General features: G+C 33.9%; 1 protein-coding gene across 1 annotated transcript in view; it reads left to right on the top strand.

Moving 5' to 3' along the window:
- The first annotated feature begins 1,849 nt into the window (after positions 1–1,849).
- fat3a (FAT atypical cadherin 3a) overlaps positions 1,850–20,102 on the top strand; it is a 167,884-nt gene continuing 149,631 nt past the window's right edge. The window contains exon 1 of the mRNA XM_073818320.1: positions 1,850–5,171. Coding sequence (XP_073674421.1) covers positions 1,850–5,171 — 3,322 coding nt within the window. The remainder of the gene's footprint in view (positions 5,172–20,102) is intronic.

Genomic DNA, 20,102 nt, shown 5'->3' with positions numbered 1-20,102 from the left:
CAGATTTTCTTTAGTGTTTTTGAACTGCATTTTGAAAAGCATGATTTTGTTAATGTTTGCGTGACTTGTGACAGGGAAAAATGTGTCATGTAGTTATTTTAGTGTGCAATTGTATTGACAGTGGCTTGTCATAATGGCTTTATGTATTGATAATGTTGTGTACTTATGTGGATAATGGCTTTTTATTGATAATGTTTTGTGTTTGTGTAGTTAATTAGTGTGTGTGTTTGTGTGTCTGTCTCTTTTGTGGTGTGTGTACCACTATGAGAGTTGTTATGATCAATAGTGTGCACTATGAATGTTGGCTAACCTTACTTAAAAGGTAAGTATTGTTAATGGAAGGCCTAATGATGCACAAGCTATATAAGTTCAAACCCTCATTTGAACTTATATAGTTTGACATTTTAACATACCAATATCCAAAATGGAACATTCAGGAAATGTTTGAATAGATTTTTTTAGCTGGGTAGTTTTGATAGTGTGTATCCGTTTATGCGCTGCGGTGTTTGTGTTGGCCGCATGATATGCGTCTTTATTGTGTTGTGTAAAGTCTCTGGCCAGCTGAGCCGGAGATTTGGTCAGTCTAAACAAGGCTTTAGGGGAGACAAGACGCTGTTTGCGTACTGAACCTTGACTGCTCCAAAATGCCTGCTGGTTTTAATCTGACAGACTGTCTGTCAGTGTATGTGGACACAAAGAGAGAGAACAAGAGTGTGACGGAGGGAGAAATAGACCCGGAGAAATAAAATAAGCTGATCTCTGCATTTTGAGTTCTGTGTGTGTGCCTTTTCCAATTTGCGAAACTGAGTTGGTGAGTGTGCTGTAGGATATCATTAGAGGTGGACGGAGATATCTGTGTGTGTATGTGTGTGCTGAGTCATGTGTGGGCTGACCACAGCAACTCGGTTCTGTGTGTGTATATTTTGTGTATGCATGTGTGGGCAAAAATTGGACAGTGTGTGTGTGCAGGGTAAGGTCAGCATTGCATTTCTGTGGACTGGAACACATCCTAACCATCCCGCAGGGCACACACAAAACAATCAGTGTCTAAAACAAGAGTTGATGTACCATACCAACACACACACATTTACACACATGCAAAATGCCTTGCTTGCAAGCATAAACTCACAAACAAAACAAACTGAGGACATACCTTGGACTGCTATTGTTTTTCTATAAAACCCTAAACGAAAACAAAAAGCATTTTTAGAATTAAAGGAATTGTTGCATTTCTCATTTTTTCCAATTTAGGTCCCCAAAGGCTTTGTCAGATTGAACTTCTGGGGACAATTTTGTTCCCAAGTAGAGCTAAGTGAACCCACATTCACAGACTTCCTTTCCAGCAGCACTTTATCATAACCAGTATATTGCTGAATCCACAACATTTCGTCCTTTCTCAAGAGCTTTTTAAAACCATGTCATATAATGAATATGTGTGTGTATGTGTGTGCGCGCGTCTTCGTTTTCACGGGTTATATTTTTGATCTTTCGTTCTCTATAATTATTTTGTTCCTGACTTGCATTCTCCTGCTGTTTTTTCTTCTGTGCAGAGTGTATGTGTAAGTGAATTTTCCTGAATTGCATCCTCCTGGTTTTTCTGTAGTGTATAATTGTGTCACTGTCCATTTTGAGACTTGGGTAGTGATGTCATTCGGCTTGCGGTTGCCTGGCTACAAGCCCTTCTTCGGTTCTTGAGTTCCTCTGCTTGTGTTTGATCTTTTTGACTGATCCCTAGTGACCTGTGGGCTTTAGATGTGAAAGGTCAGGTTGTGTACTGTCATGTCATCTGCTATGCCTAATGTCTTTCTCTGTTTTTTCTGTCTGTCTCCAGGATGGGTTTGGTGATGGGATGGCAGTGAGCATGGCCCTTTGGGCAGGCATATGGGCCATTATCCTACAATTGGCCCTCTTGCTGTTCTTCTCTCTGCCTCCAGGCCACTGCCAAGGTGAAAGATCCCGCCTGCAGTTTACTCAACCACTGTACCATGCGTCGGTCTACGAGAACTCGGCCGCCCGCACCTACGCTGCGAGTCAGGTGCGCATGGGCGTCCCTCTCCAACATCACTCGTGGGAGGTGAGGTACCGAATCACCTCCGGGGATGAGGAAGGGTTCTTCAAGGCAGAGGAGTACACTCTGGGTGATTTCTGCTTCTTGCGGATACGAACCAAAGGGGGGAATGCTGCCATCTTGAACCGTGAGGTTCAGGACAACTACTTGTTGACAGTGAAAGCTTCTATCAAGGGGGATACACTAGAGGCCTGGACTAAAGTTAGTGTGCAGGTGTTGGATATGAACGACCTTCGACCACTTTTCTCCCCTACCACATATTCAGTTACCATTGCGGAAAGCACACCCCTACGCACCAGCATAGCTCAGGTCACTGCCACGGATGCCGACATAGGATCGAACGGAGAGTTCTATTACTTTTTTAAGGAGCGAATGGAGCTTTTCGCCGTGCACCCGACTAGCGGAGTAGTTTCTCTCAGTGGGAAGCTGGATGTTGACACTCAAAGCCGCTATGATCTTGAGATCCAGGCAGTGGACCGGGGAATGAAGCTCTATGGGAATAATGGCGTTAGCAGTACAGCCAAACTGTTTGTTCATGTGGAACGGATTAACGAGCATGTGCCCACGTTGAGTATTGTTACATTAGCACCTGTATGGACTGAGAAGTCCCCTGTTGTAGCTGTGGTCACCGTGGAGGATCTTGATGAAGGGGCGAATGGAGAAATTGAAACATTGAGCATTGTTGCTGGGGACCTTCTTGAGCTCTTCAGCATTGAAAGGACAGAGATGCCAAGTGAAGAAATTGTGGATGAGGAAGTCACTCGGAAAGGATCTAACGAGTTTGTCCTTCGCGCAACAGAGCAGTTCGACTGGGATAGCTATCCCTTTGGATTAAACCTCAGCTTGCAGGCTCGGGATCGTGGGACACCTCAGAAGTTCTCTGCTGTGCACACTGTGAGTTTACGACTGTCAAGACCGGCCCCGACGGAAGTCACATTTCAGAAGGATGAATACGAGGTCCTCTTGAGTGAAGTTGCCCCTCCTGGAACTGTTGTGGAGGCTGTGAAACTCCAGCCAGAGCCAGACGATGCAGAGTACATCCTGACCCCGTCTGCTGATTCGGGGTTCTTCAGTATCAACACCATGACGGGTGTCATCAGCACGGCACGTTGGCTCACCCAACTCACGCAGGAAGTATTTGAGCTAGAGGTCCTAGAAGTAGACAGTGACCTTAGGGTCAAGGTTAGAGTCGTTCTTGAGGATGCCAATGACAATGCGCCGACATTTGCTCAGCAGTCTTATGAGGTCTTTATCAATGAAAGTGTTGCCGTAGGCACTACTGTTGTTGCGGTGACTGCTTCTGATGGTGACCATGGGGAAAACGGGTACATCACATATAACATGGCTAGCTTGACACCATTACCCTTTAGCGTGCAACAGTTCACTGGAGCAGTCACAACAACACAGGACCTTGACTTTGAATCATCCGTAGAGAGTTTTAGTTTTGTGGTTCGAGCTTCTGATTGGGGTTCCCCTTATAGGCGTGAGAGTGAAGTCAATGTCACTGTGCACCTAGAGAACGTTAACGATAACAAACCCTTGTTTGAGAAAGTCGCCTGTGTTGGCGTGATCTCTCGAGACCTTCCGGTAGGTGAGGTTATAGCCACAATGTCTGCCATAGACATTGATGAGCTAGAGCTTGTCAAATATAAGATCCTCTCAGGGAATGAGCGAGGGTACTTTGATCTAAATCCCGATTCTGGTGTCATGACTTTACATCACTCCCTAAACACTGCAGCACCCAAAAACTCATTCAGTCTAAAAATTACTGCTACAGATGGGGAACACTTTTCCGATCCCATGTTTGTGAACATATCCGTAGTGCAAGGGAAGTCCCCGCCCAAGAGCTTTAGCTGTACCGAAACCAGAGTAGCCCAACGACTAGCTGAGAAACTTCTGAAGAAAGCCAAAGCTAGCAGTAAACCCAAAATCGAGGAAGGCTTTATTGACCTGTTCTCTGTGAACCGTCAAACGCCTCAATTTGACAAATCCTTCCCAACTGACATCACTGTGCATGAGGATGTACAAGTTGGCACGAGTGTGTTTCAGGTAAAAGCCTTTGATGGAGACACTGGATTCAATGGACAACTCTTATATGCCATTGCCGATGGCAACACAGACAGTTGTTTTACTATTGGAATTCTGAATGGCATAATAAGCATCTTCCTTCCTCTAGACCGTGAGAGGACAGATCGCTATCTTCTAAACATCACACTGTATGATTTAGGCCAACCACAAAGGTCCTCCTGGAGGCTTCTTACAGTTTACATAGCAGATGCAAATGACAATGCACCTCAGTTTCTTCAAGACGGTGGCTACCATGCCCGCATTCCGGAAAACACCCCTATTGGTACCGAAGTCATCCAAGTGGAAGCTACTGACAAAGATCAAGGTCTCAATGGCGAGATCCAGTACTCCCTACTCACCAGCACGTCACAGTTTGGCATCAACAGCTCCAGTGGGATTGTGTATGTTGCAGGTCAACTGGACCGTGAGTTTGTTCCATCCTTCATATTAAAAGTAGAAGCGCGAGATCGAGCGGAACGAACAGCTCAACATTTTGCTGTAACAACTCTTAAAATCTCACTCGAGGATGTTAACGATTGTCCACCTGCGTTCATTCCAAGTGTTGTCAGCGCCCGTGCACTAGAAGACCTCCCAGTGGGCACTGTCATTGCTTGGCTGGATACTCAAGACCCTGATTTGGGACCTGGAGGGCAGGTGCGATACTCGCTCGCTAACGACTGCGATGGCCGTTTTGAGGTTGATAAAACTAGCGGTGCCATTCGTCTTACCAAGGAGCTGGATTATGAAACCCAACAGTTCTTCAACCTATCAGTTAGAGCAAAAGACAAAGGCAGACCGGTGTCCCTCCTGTCAGTTAGCTTTGTTGAACTGGAAGTGGTGGATGTTAACGAGAACCTCTACGCACCGTATTTCTCAAGCTTCGCCATGAATGGATCAGTAAAGGAAAGCGTTCGGATCGGGACTTCTGTGCTCCAGGTCTCGGCAAGGGATGATGACACAGGAAGGGATGGCGAGGTGCAGTACTCCATACGTGATGGCAGTGGTCTTGGGAGATTCACCATTGATGAAGAAACAGGTATGTTATAAAAAAAGTTTTTCATATTAAAGTTCATTGATGTCTTGTAAAATGCTGGCAATTTTGTTACATGTATTGTGGCTTCCTTGTACAGTTAGCTGCGGTCTTTCATTCAGTTTGAGGTAAAGGTCATTTTTTTCTCACAGGGGTTTCTGGGTCACATTATTGTGGTGTTTTAAAGGGATCTTGGGTATTAAGACTTGTATGGCTTAGTATGTAAATGATATGTAGTAGAAAACCCATGAAAGATTTACGTTATTTAATAAATCTACATTGTTTCATACATATTTTGGACTATGTGGGACGCCATTATTTTGATGACGTGAAATGGTTTTACTCATCGAGCTACTGGCGCTACCTGTTGTTGTTTTTTTCTGCAGCACAACTCAGAATAAGCAACTTGGAAAATAAAATACTAATACAATGCCACATTGTGTGGCTTTTAGTTGTAATTTTCAGTTGAAGGGCAACAAAAGAAGCTTGAGAGGAGATAAGAAGAGAAGAAAAGAATGGGAAAAGAATGATGCTTTTTAGGCTTTTAGGCCTTTTCAACTGCTGAAAGAGCTTACAAAAATGCAGAGACAAGAAACTCTAGATGCCATTCTGAAAGGATGTAAACACGTGCATATTTCACTCGATATCCGGAGCTTGTTTAGAAAAAAATTGATAGTACGGCATTTGGTTTAGGACTACGCTTATATCCATCGCCACCTGTAAGCTCTTTTAGTAGCTGTGGTCATTGTATCAGTATTTTATTTTCTGAGATGTTGCAGTAAAAATAGCAACAGGTAGTGCCAGTAGCTCGCATTTCATTGAAATACTGGCGTCCACAATAGTCCAAAATATGTATAAAATGATGTGGATTTTTTTAATAACGTAAATCTATTATGAGCTTTCTACTACATAATTTCAGTAAGAGACATCATTTGCGTTATATTAAGCCATATAAGTCTTAACACAAGTAGCTAAATTAACTTGGTGTAATCACTAGATTTTGAATAGAGCTTAATATACTGTAGATAAAGCCTGTAATGCAGAAAAGAAAAAAATAAAACACTTAGTTACATGCCACTCACAGTGACAATCCTGGGACACATAAATGAAAAATGAATAGGCTTCAGTGGCTTGTCTATCACCTCAGGCCAGTTAAACACTGAATTGGCCTACATTTTATTTAGGTCGAGTTTTGACAGTTGAGATGGAGGGGGACCGATTGAAGTGCGATTGAAATTTTGATATGCTTAATGTTTCATGCACTGCCTTCACGTCACGTTTGCACTGTTTGGATGGGATCATTTGTTTTTGTCCAGTTTTCTGTTGCACAAAGTGGGTACATATGTGTGTGTATCTGTAAATAATGGTTTCTGCATGAAGAAATGTGTGTATGTGCCAAAACGTGTGCGTTTGTGTGAGGTTGATTTATGTGTTAAGACTCTGTCGGGTGGACTAAATTACCACACAAAGTTGTTTTATTTACATTTATTGCAGTTGTCATGTCATTCTGTCTGACCCACACATTTAGCATTAACCTTCAGTTTTTTTTTCACTCCCTTTTTCTCTCACTCTGTCATTTTCTCGTTCCCCTCGACAGTGCATTTTCTGTCAGTGAAACCGATAGTTTCTGGGTTTTCATTAGGGTTGCTTCTGAACGCAAGTATCACTGTTACCATTACTCATACTTAGGGCTAGGGATTTGATCAAACTCCTAAGCGTAAGTGTTTAACTTCAGTATGTCACTAGATTTTTTTTTACCTTGGCAAAATCTATCAACCACATAGCAACATCCTGGCACTAAACCGCAACACCCTAGCTATTTTTACAAAGGCGAACACCACTCACATTTTTTTTTTTTTCAAGTTTATAAGACCAAGAAATCCACAAGTCAAGATGAAGCATGTGTGAGGGTGTGTGTGTGTATGCAATAGTCAGCCTGTACGGTGGCAGAGGTACAATAAACTGTAAAAGAAGTGTTTTCTGTTGGAAAATCCAGCTTTAAGCTGGTAGCTGTGTTTTGGAAGCTTATTTCTAGTAGATCCAAGCTAGTTGATCAGCCACCATGATCTAAAAGCAATCTTGACCACCTTGAAATGATTTGTTTCTGGTCCAAGAGGGTCTACCGCCAAGCAGCAGCTCATGCTTGGACCAGCAAGAAACCTCCTTAAAGCTACCGTGTTTTAGCCTGAGATTGATTTTCCATCAGAGGGTTTCATAAGAGCAGCACTAGATAGTAACTGATTACATGTAATCTCGATTATGTAATCCAATTCCAAAAATTAAGTACTTGTAATTAAAATACATTAGATTGCATTGCATTTTAAAGTGCTTGTAATTAGATTACTGTCACTTTTTATAGATTACATGATTACATAGAGCCCTTTGAAGCTGCATTTAAACTGCATTTTGGGAGTTCAAACTCGGGAGCACCATAGAAGTCCATTATATGGAGAGAAATCCTAAAATGTTTTCTTCCAAAAACATAATTCCTTTACGACTGAAGAAAGAAAGACATAAACATCTTGGATGACAAGCGGGTGAGTACTTTATCTGTAGATTTTTGTTTTGAATGTGAACTGCTCCTTTAATTGGATATTTTTATGATTTAATTAATTATTAGCTTTTCATCTTTTCACCTCACAAACCCCCTCCAGTTCTTTCAGGAACCCTCAGGTTGCGAAACCCTGATGTAATGTATTGTTTAATGCACTTCATGATGTTGATAACAGAGAATGGAAAATATTTTCTTATGAGTTAGGTCAAAAGTAATCTAGAAGTAATCAAAAAAGCAGTCAGAACACATTGCCTGGCTGTAACATGTAAACTACAATTTCTGTAATGTAATCTGAAGTTTACAATTTGTAAGTTATTTACCCAGCACGATGTCTTTTTAGTTGAAATGTGCACCGAGCGGATGAGGTTGACAAGACTTCCAACACAGTGTAAATCGAGAGACTGAGGGGGAAGAGAAAGCGAGATTGGATGAAAGAGTTTGGGGTTCAGAGGCCAGAATAGTGTGTGTGTTTGTGTGTCTACTCACCCGCAAGCTCCCTGAAAATGATCTGGAGGTTTCAAAACGACCCTCAGATCTCCCGTGGTCTTTCACCTCTCCCTGGAATGAGGGAATCTGAAAAAAGGGAGGGGAAGCCATGAATATCTGTCTATTTCTTTCAAGACTGAAACGAGAGGGTTCACCGTGGCATTTAAAGGCCATGAATCACACACACTGGTGCAGAACAGTCACCTTCTACTTTTTAAACCCTGCGACAACTCACTGACAGCAACAAAGCAAAGTAGCTCCAGCTTTGTACTTCACTACTGTGGTACGAGTGGTTAAAAAACGTGGTTTTGTGAGATTTGTGTCCTGGCAGCAGGTGGATCAGTGTCTATCAGGAGTCGACTTTCAGTCTTTGAGGATATCACTCCTGTCTTGGGCTTTTTTTTAAGCTGTGGATCTTTCAGGTGTCATTCTAGGTTGTGATTCTGAGGTGTGAGGTATTTTGAGGCAACAATCAACTAATTTGTGTTTGGCTTAGCAGCAGTGGATCTTCCAACAATAGCAAATAGATTACATTCATATTTTTCTTAAGGTTTTGAATATTTAATATATTTATACATATATTTTCTTGGTTAGTTTGTGCAGGCATATTTCATGCACTTTAATTAATAAAACGGGTCAGTTTAGTGCAGTTTCAGTGCAGGGCAGCTCATATGAGGCATGAGATTAATTATTCTTATGTTATTAATATTATTACAAAGTAATAGAAATACACTACCAATCAAAAGTTTTTGAACAGTAAGATTTTTTTTGTTTTTTAAAGAAGTCTCTTCTGCTTACCAAGCCTGCATATATTTGATCCAAAGTACAGCAAAAATTAAAAATTAATTTTTTTTACTATGTAAAAATTTTTCTTTTTGAATATATTTTAAAATGTTTTTTTTTTTCCTGTGATCAAAGCTAGATCTTCAGCATCATTACTTCAGTCTTCAGTATCACATGATTCTTCAGAAATCATTCTAATATGCTGATTTGCTGTTCAAGAAACATTATTTTTAGTATTATTATCAATATTTAAAACCATTTTTTAAAAGAAATTATAGAAATTTGTAATTATATGTAGCAAGGATGCTTTCAATAGATCAATATCAATAGAAATGATGATAGACATTTATAATGTTGCAAAAAAAAAATTCTGTTTCAAAATAAATAAATGCTTTTTTTCTGAATTTTATGGAAGCCTGTTTCTGCCACTGAATAAAAAATAAAATTAGGTTATTGCGACTTGTTTTCTGACAGTTTTGGCTTTATTTCTCATAACTGCATGATACAAACTCACAATCCTGACTTTTTTCTCAAAATTGTGAGATATAAACTCACAACTGTGAGTTATAAAGTTAGAATTCCGAGAATAAACTCGCAATTCTGAGAAATAATGGTGAGATATAATCAATATATAAATAATATATAATCAATCTCGACTTTGTATCTTGCATTTCAGATTTTTTTCAGAATTACGTGATATAAACTTGCACTTTTAAGAAATGGAGTCAGAATTGTGTTATATAAACTCGCAATTGTGAGTTATCAAGTCAGAATTGTGAGAAATCAAAAATAATTATGTGAACATATCAGTCTTTTCTTATCTCCTTAGAACGGGACTTTACAACTCTCAATTGCGACTTTATATCACAAAAAAAGAAATTACGAGAAAAATGTCAGAATTGTAAGATAAAAAGTCGTAAAACCTTTTTTATTTATTCAGTGGCGGAACGGGCTTCCAAAAAATTTCTATTCACCAAAGAAACCTGAAAAAACTCTACTTAACTGTTTTCAACATAATAATAATAAATGTTTTTGAGCAGCAAATCAGAATATTAGAATGATTTCTAAAGGGTCATGTGACTGAAGTAATGATGCTAAAAATTCAGCTTTGAAATCGCAGGAATAAATAAATCGCAGTTTAAATATATATTCAAATAGAAAAGTTATTTTAAATAGTACAAATATTTCAATATTTTACAGATTTTTCCTGTACTTGTGAACAAATAAATGCATACTTCTTAAAAACAAAAAAAAATCTTAATTAATTAATATTGCATTATAGTATTTTTTTAATCTTGATTTTAAGTGTGCATATCCCCAGTGGGAATGTCTGTTTGTTTGTTTTAACAATGAAAGCTAGCTTTGAAACCTGTTTGAAACACTTATTTTTCCAATTCTCTTTGCTGCAGAAATTACATGCTGTGCAAGTCAAGTCTTACATTTAAAGGACTCATGATAGCTTGTTTCTATGGTTGCAAATGTAAATGATCTGCGCATACGTCTTTATTTTTCTCTTAACCTTTTCCCTTTCACTGTTTCTCCATCTCATATAAACAGACACACATATAAATAAACATCTCATACATTTGCATGCTCACACAAACTGAACTGGCCAGACCCGGGGGGTCAAAGGTTAGTGAACCAGTGTCAAAGGTCATGCACTTTGTGTCACTCACCTGTCACTTTTCCAATAAGGAGTCAATCCAAAAGTTTGCATACAGCTGTTGTGTGTCTGTATCGATTTGATGGAAAGAATGAGGACAAAACAGAACATAGAGGCAGTTTGCATGTTATACGCTGCATGACATGATTGCATGTTTGTAATGCGCACACATAGACACACATACACACACACACTCAGTGCACACACATTTTGCAGTAGCGCTAGCAAGTGAGGGAATTTATTGCCCTTGTTAGCTCTGTGCTGGCATGAGCCATAAATCACCCGGGGATGGAGCGCAACTCCACAGACGCAATTACAGCTTAAAGAGCACACGCGCACACACACAAATTGAAAGGAAACACTTCACGCGTGTCTTTGTGCATGCAATCACGACTTCGAAAGCAATATTCACCAACACATACACATAAGAAGACTCAGTTTGAAAACATAGGCATGTTATATCCAAAGGGTTTTCTGTGCACTTACGGGCCGAGACGCGCTCTATGCATTCTCATTTCGGCTCGGAAGGTTGTATTGTTTGCACAGCACAAACAGCGATTCAAGGCTGCTCGATTGTACATGCCGCATCAAAAATGTCAAACACAAAGTGTGAAAAAAAAAAAAAAAAAAAAGCCCATGCTCATTACAGCCGCCGCTGAGCAGACGCTTTTCATCTGCAGGGACTTACAGTGCACTAATTGCACTGATGGTCCCCGCAGAGCGTCCTGGGGTTAAGTGCTTTGCGTGCCGCTGATAGAGCCCCGGCTTGCGCAAAGACTCCCAGATCCTTTACTGTTAGACTGCTGATGTTGTACTTGAGTTCAGGTGTGTAATTAAGGGAATAGTCTTGGTTATTTACAGCTTGTAATCACATGAAATCAAAACGGACACCGTTCGCCTTTTTTAATGTAGGTTCTTTCACATGAATCATCAGTACAGAATGTGCTGGAATGGATTTACTTTTTGGGATGACATTGGAAAAGCCAGACGGATTCACAGAATCCAATCATAAAAATGGAATTTACCAAATAATGTCATGGAATTTGCCAAATTTAGGATGAATTAATCAAAAGTAGGTTACTTACATCAAATTGCTTAATGGAAGACAAAAAAATTGGTTAAAAATTAATTCATAAAATAAACTGATTTTGAAAAAATATCGTATTTCACTTTTTTCACATCATTGTGTGAAAGATATAAACTTGCAATTCTGACTTTTTACTAGCAAACTCAAGTTTATATCTCGCAATTCTGACTTTATTTTCACAATTTTAACTTTTTTTTTCAGAATTGCTTGATATAAACTCACAGTTGTGAGTTATAAAGTCAGAATTACAAGATATAAACTTGCAATTCTGACTTTTTACTAGCAAACTCAAGTTTATATCTCGCAATTCTTTTTTTTTTTTCAAAATTTTAACTTTTTTCTCAGAATTGAGTGATATAAACTCTCAGTATCGTGTTATAAATACTTTTTATAACAAAGTACAAGTTTATATCTCGCAATTCTGACTTTTTGTCTCACAGTTCTGACTTTTTTCTCAGAATTGCATGATATAAACTCACAATTCTATGAAAAGAAGTCAGAATTGTAAGTTTATATTTCAAAGTTCTGACTTTATTAGAATCAGAAAAAGTCAGAATTGTAAGTTTATGTCATGCAATTTTGAGGAAAAAAAATCAGAATTGCAAGTTTATATCTCAGAATTCTGAGAAAAAAGTCGGAATTGTGAGTTTATATCTCAGAATCATGAGGAAAAAGGGAGAAAGTGTGAGTTTGTAACAGGCAATTCTAAAAATAAAAGTCAGAATTGCAAGTATATATCTCGGAATTATGAGAAAAAAGTCAGAATTGCAAGTTTATATCTCGGAATTATGAGAAAAAAGTCAGAATTGTACGTTTATATCTCGAAATTATGAGAAAAAAGTCAGAATAGTGAGTTTATATCTCAGAATTATGAGAAAAAAATCTGAATTGTGAGTTTATATCTCAGAATCATGAGGGAAAAGGCAGAAGTGTGAGTATTTAAAAAAAAAAAAAAAAAAAAAAAGGATTGCAAGTTTATATCTCAGAATTCTAAGAAAAAAGTCAAAATTTTAAGTTTATATCTCAGAATTCTAAGAAAAAAGTCAAAATTCCAAGTTTATATCTCAGAATTATGAGAAAAAAGTCAAAATTCAAAATTTATATCTCAGAATTCTAAGAAAAAAGTCCAAATTTTATGTTTATATCTCAGAATTCTAAGAAAAAAGTCAAAATTCCAAGTTTATATCTCAGAATTATGAGAAAAAAGTCAAAATTCAAAATTTATATCTCAGAATTCTAAGAAAAAAGTCCAAATTTTAAGTTTATATCTCAGAATTCTAAGAAAAAAGTCAAAATTCCAAGTTTATATCTCAGAATTATGAGAAAAAAGTCAAAATTCAAAATTTATATCTCAGAATTCTAAGAAAAAAGTCCAAATTTTAAGTTTATATCTCAGAATTATGAGGAAAAGTCAGAATTGTGAGTTTGTATCTCGCAATTCTGAGAAAAAAGTCAGAACTGCAAGAGTATAACTTGCAATTGCGAGAAAAATGTCAAAATTGTGAGATAAAAAGTCAAAATTATCCTTTTTTATTTATTCAGTGGGAAAACTGGCTTCTATACCTTCAAATAAAATTTTTGTTAAACTTTAATTGCTTTTGTGTAAGCTTCATGATTTTAGTTAATTAGACATGCTTTTTAATTTAATATATTTATACTTTTAATTTATCCATTAAAACTTGAAGTCTTGAAAAAAATAAAAATAAGAAACTTAAAAAAATGTTTACAAAAAAAGTAACCGGAAGCAATTTTTCTCATTGAGTTTTTGCTTTGGAATGTCTTGCCTAAATGATTTAATTTTGTCTTAATGTCCTGTAAGTTCACGTAATACATTATAAAACTTCATCCAGACTTTATTAGACACAACCTTTTCCCAGAATTGCACTCTGTAAATGTCATCTCAGTTTTGTCAAAAGCTCTCGGCTTCCTGCTTTCCTTATATGGGCTGCCATGTGACAACTAGCGCCTCAGAGTCTTCCTATTGGCTATGCAGAGAATCTGACCATGGCTCACAATCACATATTTAATGTTTTTTGTCACTTTGGGAGCCCAGGGCTCTCTCAGAAAGGAGACAGGTGTGATATTTCAGGAGACGTAATTAAGTCATATCTGTCAGGTAATTTTTTTTCTCAGTGTCATTCCATAAAAAATGGCTTACAGCAACTAAGGTCTTCAGACTGTGGCATCCTGTTGATTTCAGAAAGTACTGTAATGTATTGCACTATTTTGAATGAGAAATGCTGCTATAGTGCACTTGCTGTGGAGGTGAATGAATCTCTTTTTTGAATTGATTAAGCAATGCAGACTGAGATCAATCTACAATTTTGAAGTATAGATCAAGTGGCTTTTTTGCATAATCTTATGAGATAAATACCTAGACAGCATTTTTTTTATTTTTTTTTTCTGGCATAGTAGAAGCATTTAATGTTCAAATCAAGTATTGAAATGCACTTACCATGCTCAAAATCAGAGTGATATTAAATATGTTGTGTTTTTGTAATTTTATTTATTCATTTGTTTGTGTGTATAGTTGTTTATATTTTTTATTTAAGTTTGGGTTATTTTAGTATGTTGAATTAAACAAAAACTATTTATTAAATTACTTAAATAACTACATAAATACATAAAACAAAAATGAAATCTAAAACCATGAATGAGTGAAAGTTTATTTGTTTATTTATTTGCGTGTCGCTATTAATATTTATTTAAGTTCAAATTATTTTTGTAAAATAATAAGTTAATCTAAAACTGATTTTAAAAATTGTTATTAAATATGAAATTACTAAAATAAATAGAACCAAAATGAAAACTAAAAGAATAAAGGAATAACATTTATTTATTTATTTATTTATTTATTTATGTAGTTTTTATTAAAGTTTGAGTTATATTAGTTTATGAATTAAACCATATAGAAATGATGAAATTCTTAAAATAATAATAATAATAATAAGTAAATAAAACAAAAATGAAAACTAAAACCATGAATTTATTTATTTATGTGTATAGTTATTATTATTTTATTTTTTATTAAGTATGAGTTATTTTAGTACTTCAAGTACTAAAACAAACTGAGAAATTATACCTTGGCAACTAACTAAATTTATTTATTTATTTATTTATTAACTAAAACCATAAAAAAATAAACAAAAAATGAAATAAAAAAATAGTAAATAAGATGAATAATATGAAATTAAAACTAAAAGCATGAATGAATAACAATTATTTATTCATTTATTTATTTGTGTAGTTATTAATTTTTATTATTATATGTTATTTTAGTTATTTTAGTTAAGTTAAACTAAACCAAATAGAGAAATTATGAAATTATTAAAATAAATAAGTAAATAAATAAAACAAAAATGAAAACTAAAACCATGAATCAGTGAATGAATACAATGAATGAATGAATCAATGAATGAATTTATTTATTTATATGTGTATAGTTTGTGTATAGTATTTATTTATTTTTATTTTTTTTAAGTTTGAGTTATTGTAGTACTTAAAGTTAAACTAAAACAAATTGAGAGATTATACCTTGGCAACTAACTAAAATATAATTTTTTTTGTTTATTTAATAACTAAAACTAAAATTTAAACTAAAACTAAAAAAAAAATGAATAAATAAAAAATTTAAAAATAAATTAATAAATTAATTAAAATGTTAATTACTTGAAGTATTAACAGAAATAAAATAATATATAAAAACAATAATAAAAATATATTTTTTTTATAATAAGCATTAAATAAGCATTTCATTTGTAATTTTTGCCAAACATCCCTTGCAGGATTATTATTTGATTACTAAAACCAAAATTAAAATGAAATCCATTAAGAAAATTAATAAATAAATAAGTTGTTATTTATAGTTAAATAGTCATTCCTTGGAATAAGTATTAACATAAAATACATTTAGAAAAATATTACTAAATTTAAATATTACATTAAAATTCTAAATAAAACATTTAAAAAAATACTAAATTAAATATTACTAATTTAATTTTGTTATTAATTATTAAATAAATAGCTATTTATTTATCTACATCTTTTTGAAAGCATTTGAATTTTAAAAGAATTTTAAAGAATTTTAACTAGCAAGTTGCTACATTGTTCCTTGCAGGGTTATCATTGATAATGAAAACTAAAATTAAAACTAAATAAATAAAAAAATCTATTTGATTTGCAAAAAAAAAAAGTAAAAAGTGGAATAAATGTTAACAGAAATAAAATAAAATATAAAAATCTCATTTGTATTTCTTTTATTTAATGGTTTTAGTTTTCATTTTGGTTTTAGTTATCAAATAATAACCCTGTAAGGAAATAAAAAGTACAGTAGTATGTCAGTAACACTGGTTCCCTGACTTTTATTTAAAATGAATGCGAATCTGGTCTTTTGAAGATGTTTTTTCAGATAAAGCATATGGAATACCATTTACATTCTGCTATCAGATATGTCTGCAACATACATGCACTTAAGCACTATGTTTTCAGAGCAGGAAAATGCATGCATTTCATTGCATAAGCAGGACGCATCTCTCGTGTTTAGTGCCAGTTCAGCGGAGAAATCTCAGAAACGCCTACGCACACTTTGCAACAGAGATGGAAAAAGAAAAGACAGACAGAATGAAAAGAAAGGGAGACATGAAAGGACAAAAACACAGAGAAAGCCTTTATTGAGTCTGTCATTTCGGTGTGCTCATCCACTTCCCCCCGTTATTGCACGCCTATATTTAGGAGCCAAGGCCTTGCGGGGTTATGCGGGGCACGAAGCAGGGTTTCATCCAATCACATCAGGTTACACGACCCCAACAATGAACCTTTACGAGTGATGGAAGGGGAAATCAGAGTGGAACCAGCAGGGACAGGTGTATGAAGATGGCCCGTGTAACATTTACGTGGGTGACAGCGTCATTTCAGCGCTTGATTGGATTTGACGTGACATCAACTTGACCGCAAGAGTTTGACTGGCGGATAAGGAGGCACTTTGCTATAAAGAGATTGGCTGTGCGTTGTGAATTGTTGAACTAAAAAAAAAAGGATGTAGAAACAATTTTCACTTGGCAATTGGTAGTAAATTTCACAAATAATTATTCTAAATTAATTACTCTAAATTAAAATTTTTAAGTTTCAAGTAATGAACATTTTTATTTGTTAATTTTTTTTATTTAATTTTTTTATTTTTTAATGGTTTTAGTTTTAATTTGAGTTTTAATTATCAAATAATAACCCTACAAAGAACGTTGTAGCAATGTTTGCCAAAAATGACAAATAAGAATGCTTATTTAAAAAATTCAAAGTACATTTAATTTAATTTAATTTAATTTAATTTAATTTAATTTAATTTAATTTAATTTAATTTAATTTAATTTAATTTAATTTAATTTAATTTAATTTAGTTTAATTTAATTTAATTTGTAAGATTTGTCTATTTGATTTCTGTTATTACTTATTCCAAGTAATTAACATTTTTATTTAATTATTAATTTTTTTATGGATTTAGTTTTGGTTTTAATTATCAAATAATACATTTACAACGAAGTTAAATTAAATTAAATTTGTAAAATTTGTGTATTTTATTTCCGTTAATACTTATTCCAAGTAATTGATATTTTTATTTAATTATTAAATATTTAATTATTATTATTATTTTTTTAATGGTTTTAGTTATCAAATGATAGCCCTGCAAGGAACATTTTAGCAATGTTTGTCAAAAATGTACTAATGAAAACACTTATTTACCGTGAAAAAAAGTTTTAAATTAATAAATAGCTTAAATTAAATTAAGTTAAATTAAAGTAAATTAGTAAGATTTTTATATTTTATCTATGTTAATACATATTCTAACTAATTAACATTTTTATTGAATTTTCAATTTTATTCAGTCATCAAATAATAACCCTGCAAGAAACATTTTAGCAATGTCTGGCAAAAATTGCAAATGAAAATGCTTATTTACAGTAAAAAAAAAAAAAAAAAGTTTTCAAAATTTTAAATAAATAGATAAAATTAAATTAAGTTAAATTAAATTAAACTTGTAATACTTATTCCAAGTAATTCATATTTTTATTTAAGTATTATTATTTTTAATTAAATTTGTAAGATTTTTAAATTTTATTTCTGTTAATACTTATTCCTAAGTAATTAACATTTTTATTTAAGTATTACATATTTATGTTTGTAATGGATTTAAGTTTTAATTTGAGTTTTAATTATCAAATAATAACCCTGCAAAGAACGGTGTAGCATTGTTTGGCAAAAATTATAAATGAAAATGCTTATTTACTGTGATTCAAAGTTCAAATGTCTTCAATGTTATAAATTAATAAATAGCTTAAATTAAATTAATTTGTAGGATTTTTATATTTTATTTCTGTTAATATTTATTCCAAGTAATTAACATTTTTATTTAATTATTACATTTTTTTTATAGTTTTAGTTTTGGTTTTAGTTATCAAATAATAACCCTGCAAGAAACATTTTTTAGTTCTGTTCATACTTATTCCAAGTAATGAAGGTTTTTATTTATCGATTGATGTTTTTTTTATTTTATTTTTTTTATTTATTTAAAATGGTTTTAGTTTTAATTTTGATTTTAGTTATCAATTAATAAGTTATTTTATTTTATTTGTAAGATTTTGTTTTGTAAATCATTTGAAGTGGACATATCATGAAAACTGAATTTTTTGTATTGCTCTTTTGGGTTAATTGAGTGATATTCTATTATATTCTATAAGTCTAAAGCTGATATAAAGCTCCTCCACACAATTAAATCGTTTGTTTCCCAACTTTTGAACAGTATATACACTACCAGTCAAATGTTTTTGTATATTTACATTTTATTTTATTTCTCTTAACAGTTATTCCAAGTAATGAAAATATTTATTTATTTGTTGATTTATTTACATTTTATTACGTTTCATTTATTTATTTTTATGGTTTTAGTTTTGGTTTTTGTTCTCAAATAACAACCCTGCAAGGAATGTTGTAGCAATGCTCGGCAAAAATTACAAAAAAAAAGTTTATCCACTGTGTTTAAAATAAATAAATAAATAAATAAATAAATAAATGTTCAAATGTTTTCCAAGTTGTAAATAAAACTAAGATTTTTTTCAGTATATTTTTAGAAGAAAATATTATTTATTTATTTTTTAACTTCAAGATTTAAATCAATGTTACGTACTGATTTATGAAATATACTAGCAATTCCCAAATGCAAACTGTTACCCACAGTTTTTTTTTTTTTTTTTTTTCTTTCAGTGTTGAATGCATTTCTTGGAAAACGTGTGTGCGATATCTCAGACTCCTGGGACGGTGCTTATGTAGACATTAGTATGTCTCATATTTCGCTTTTGTCCGCACAATGTAAAACGCAGTGATTATGTATGTATGAGTGTGCATGAATGCACCGGCACTCTCATGAGAATATGTCTTCCAGTCTAATGCCACTTTACAGAAATACTGGGTCACTATACAGCGCCAAACCGTCATGAAATCAACCAGAAAACAACTTAAGCATTTTCCAGTAAAGCCTCATTCCAGTCTATTGCTCCGTTGAAGGACTAATCACATGTAAAGTATTCCATCCAAGCTCTAATTCTGTTTCTCCCCGTCCTAAATAAACCATAATAGCAGTGTCGTTAGATCTAGTCATCAAAGTTTATATAAGATTATTAGAGATGCTCCCACTACCGACTTCACCAGCTGCCCGAGCTCCTTTCGTTTTTTCACTTTGTTCTCTATGGTAAGTGATTTCCTTCATATTACAGTGAATTGGAGACCTTTATGGAGTTCAGAAATAGCTGCCAGACGTTCAAAGCACAGATGATAGTGCTGCTCATTTGCTCAGAAGCAATGATGTGTTGCAGCGGTCACTGGTTTTCTTTTAACATTTTTCTTGTTCCACATCTTTGCCTTTTGTAAATCATTTGAAGTGGACATTTCACAAAAACTGGATTTTTTATTGGTCTTTTAGGTTAATAGAGGGATATTTTAACGTCTAAAGCTGATATAAAGCTCCTCCACAAAACTAAATGATGAAAATGAGAAGCTTCTTAAGCCAAATTTGTATTAGGTATTAACATATATCTGCCCAAATTGCCATATAGTTTAAATATTTCTATGATGAATATTACTATAGTATTTAGTATTTGCATTATTATTATATAAATATTACTGAATATTTGTGGGGGTTTTTGCAGAAAATATGACAAAATTTGTAAAGTAAGATTTTTTTTTATAATATTACAAAAGATTTCTGTTCTTTAGAGCAACAAATATGAAGCAGCACAACATTGATCATTATTACTATTTGACACTGAAGTAAAAAAAATTATTAGATCAAATGTTTTCAAAGTTGTAAATAATTAG

This window comes from Garra rufa, chromosome 14 (genome assembly GCF_049309525.1).
Source record: "Garra rufa chromosome 14, GarRuf1.0, whole genome shotgun sequence".
Lineage (NCBI taxonomy): Eukaryota > Metazoa > Chordata > Actinopteri > Cypriniformes > Cyprinidae > Garra > Garra rufa.
This window is presented reverse-complemented; position numbering and strand designations above follow the sequence as displayed.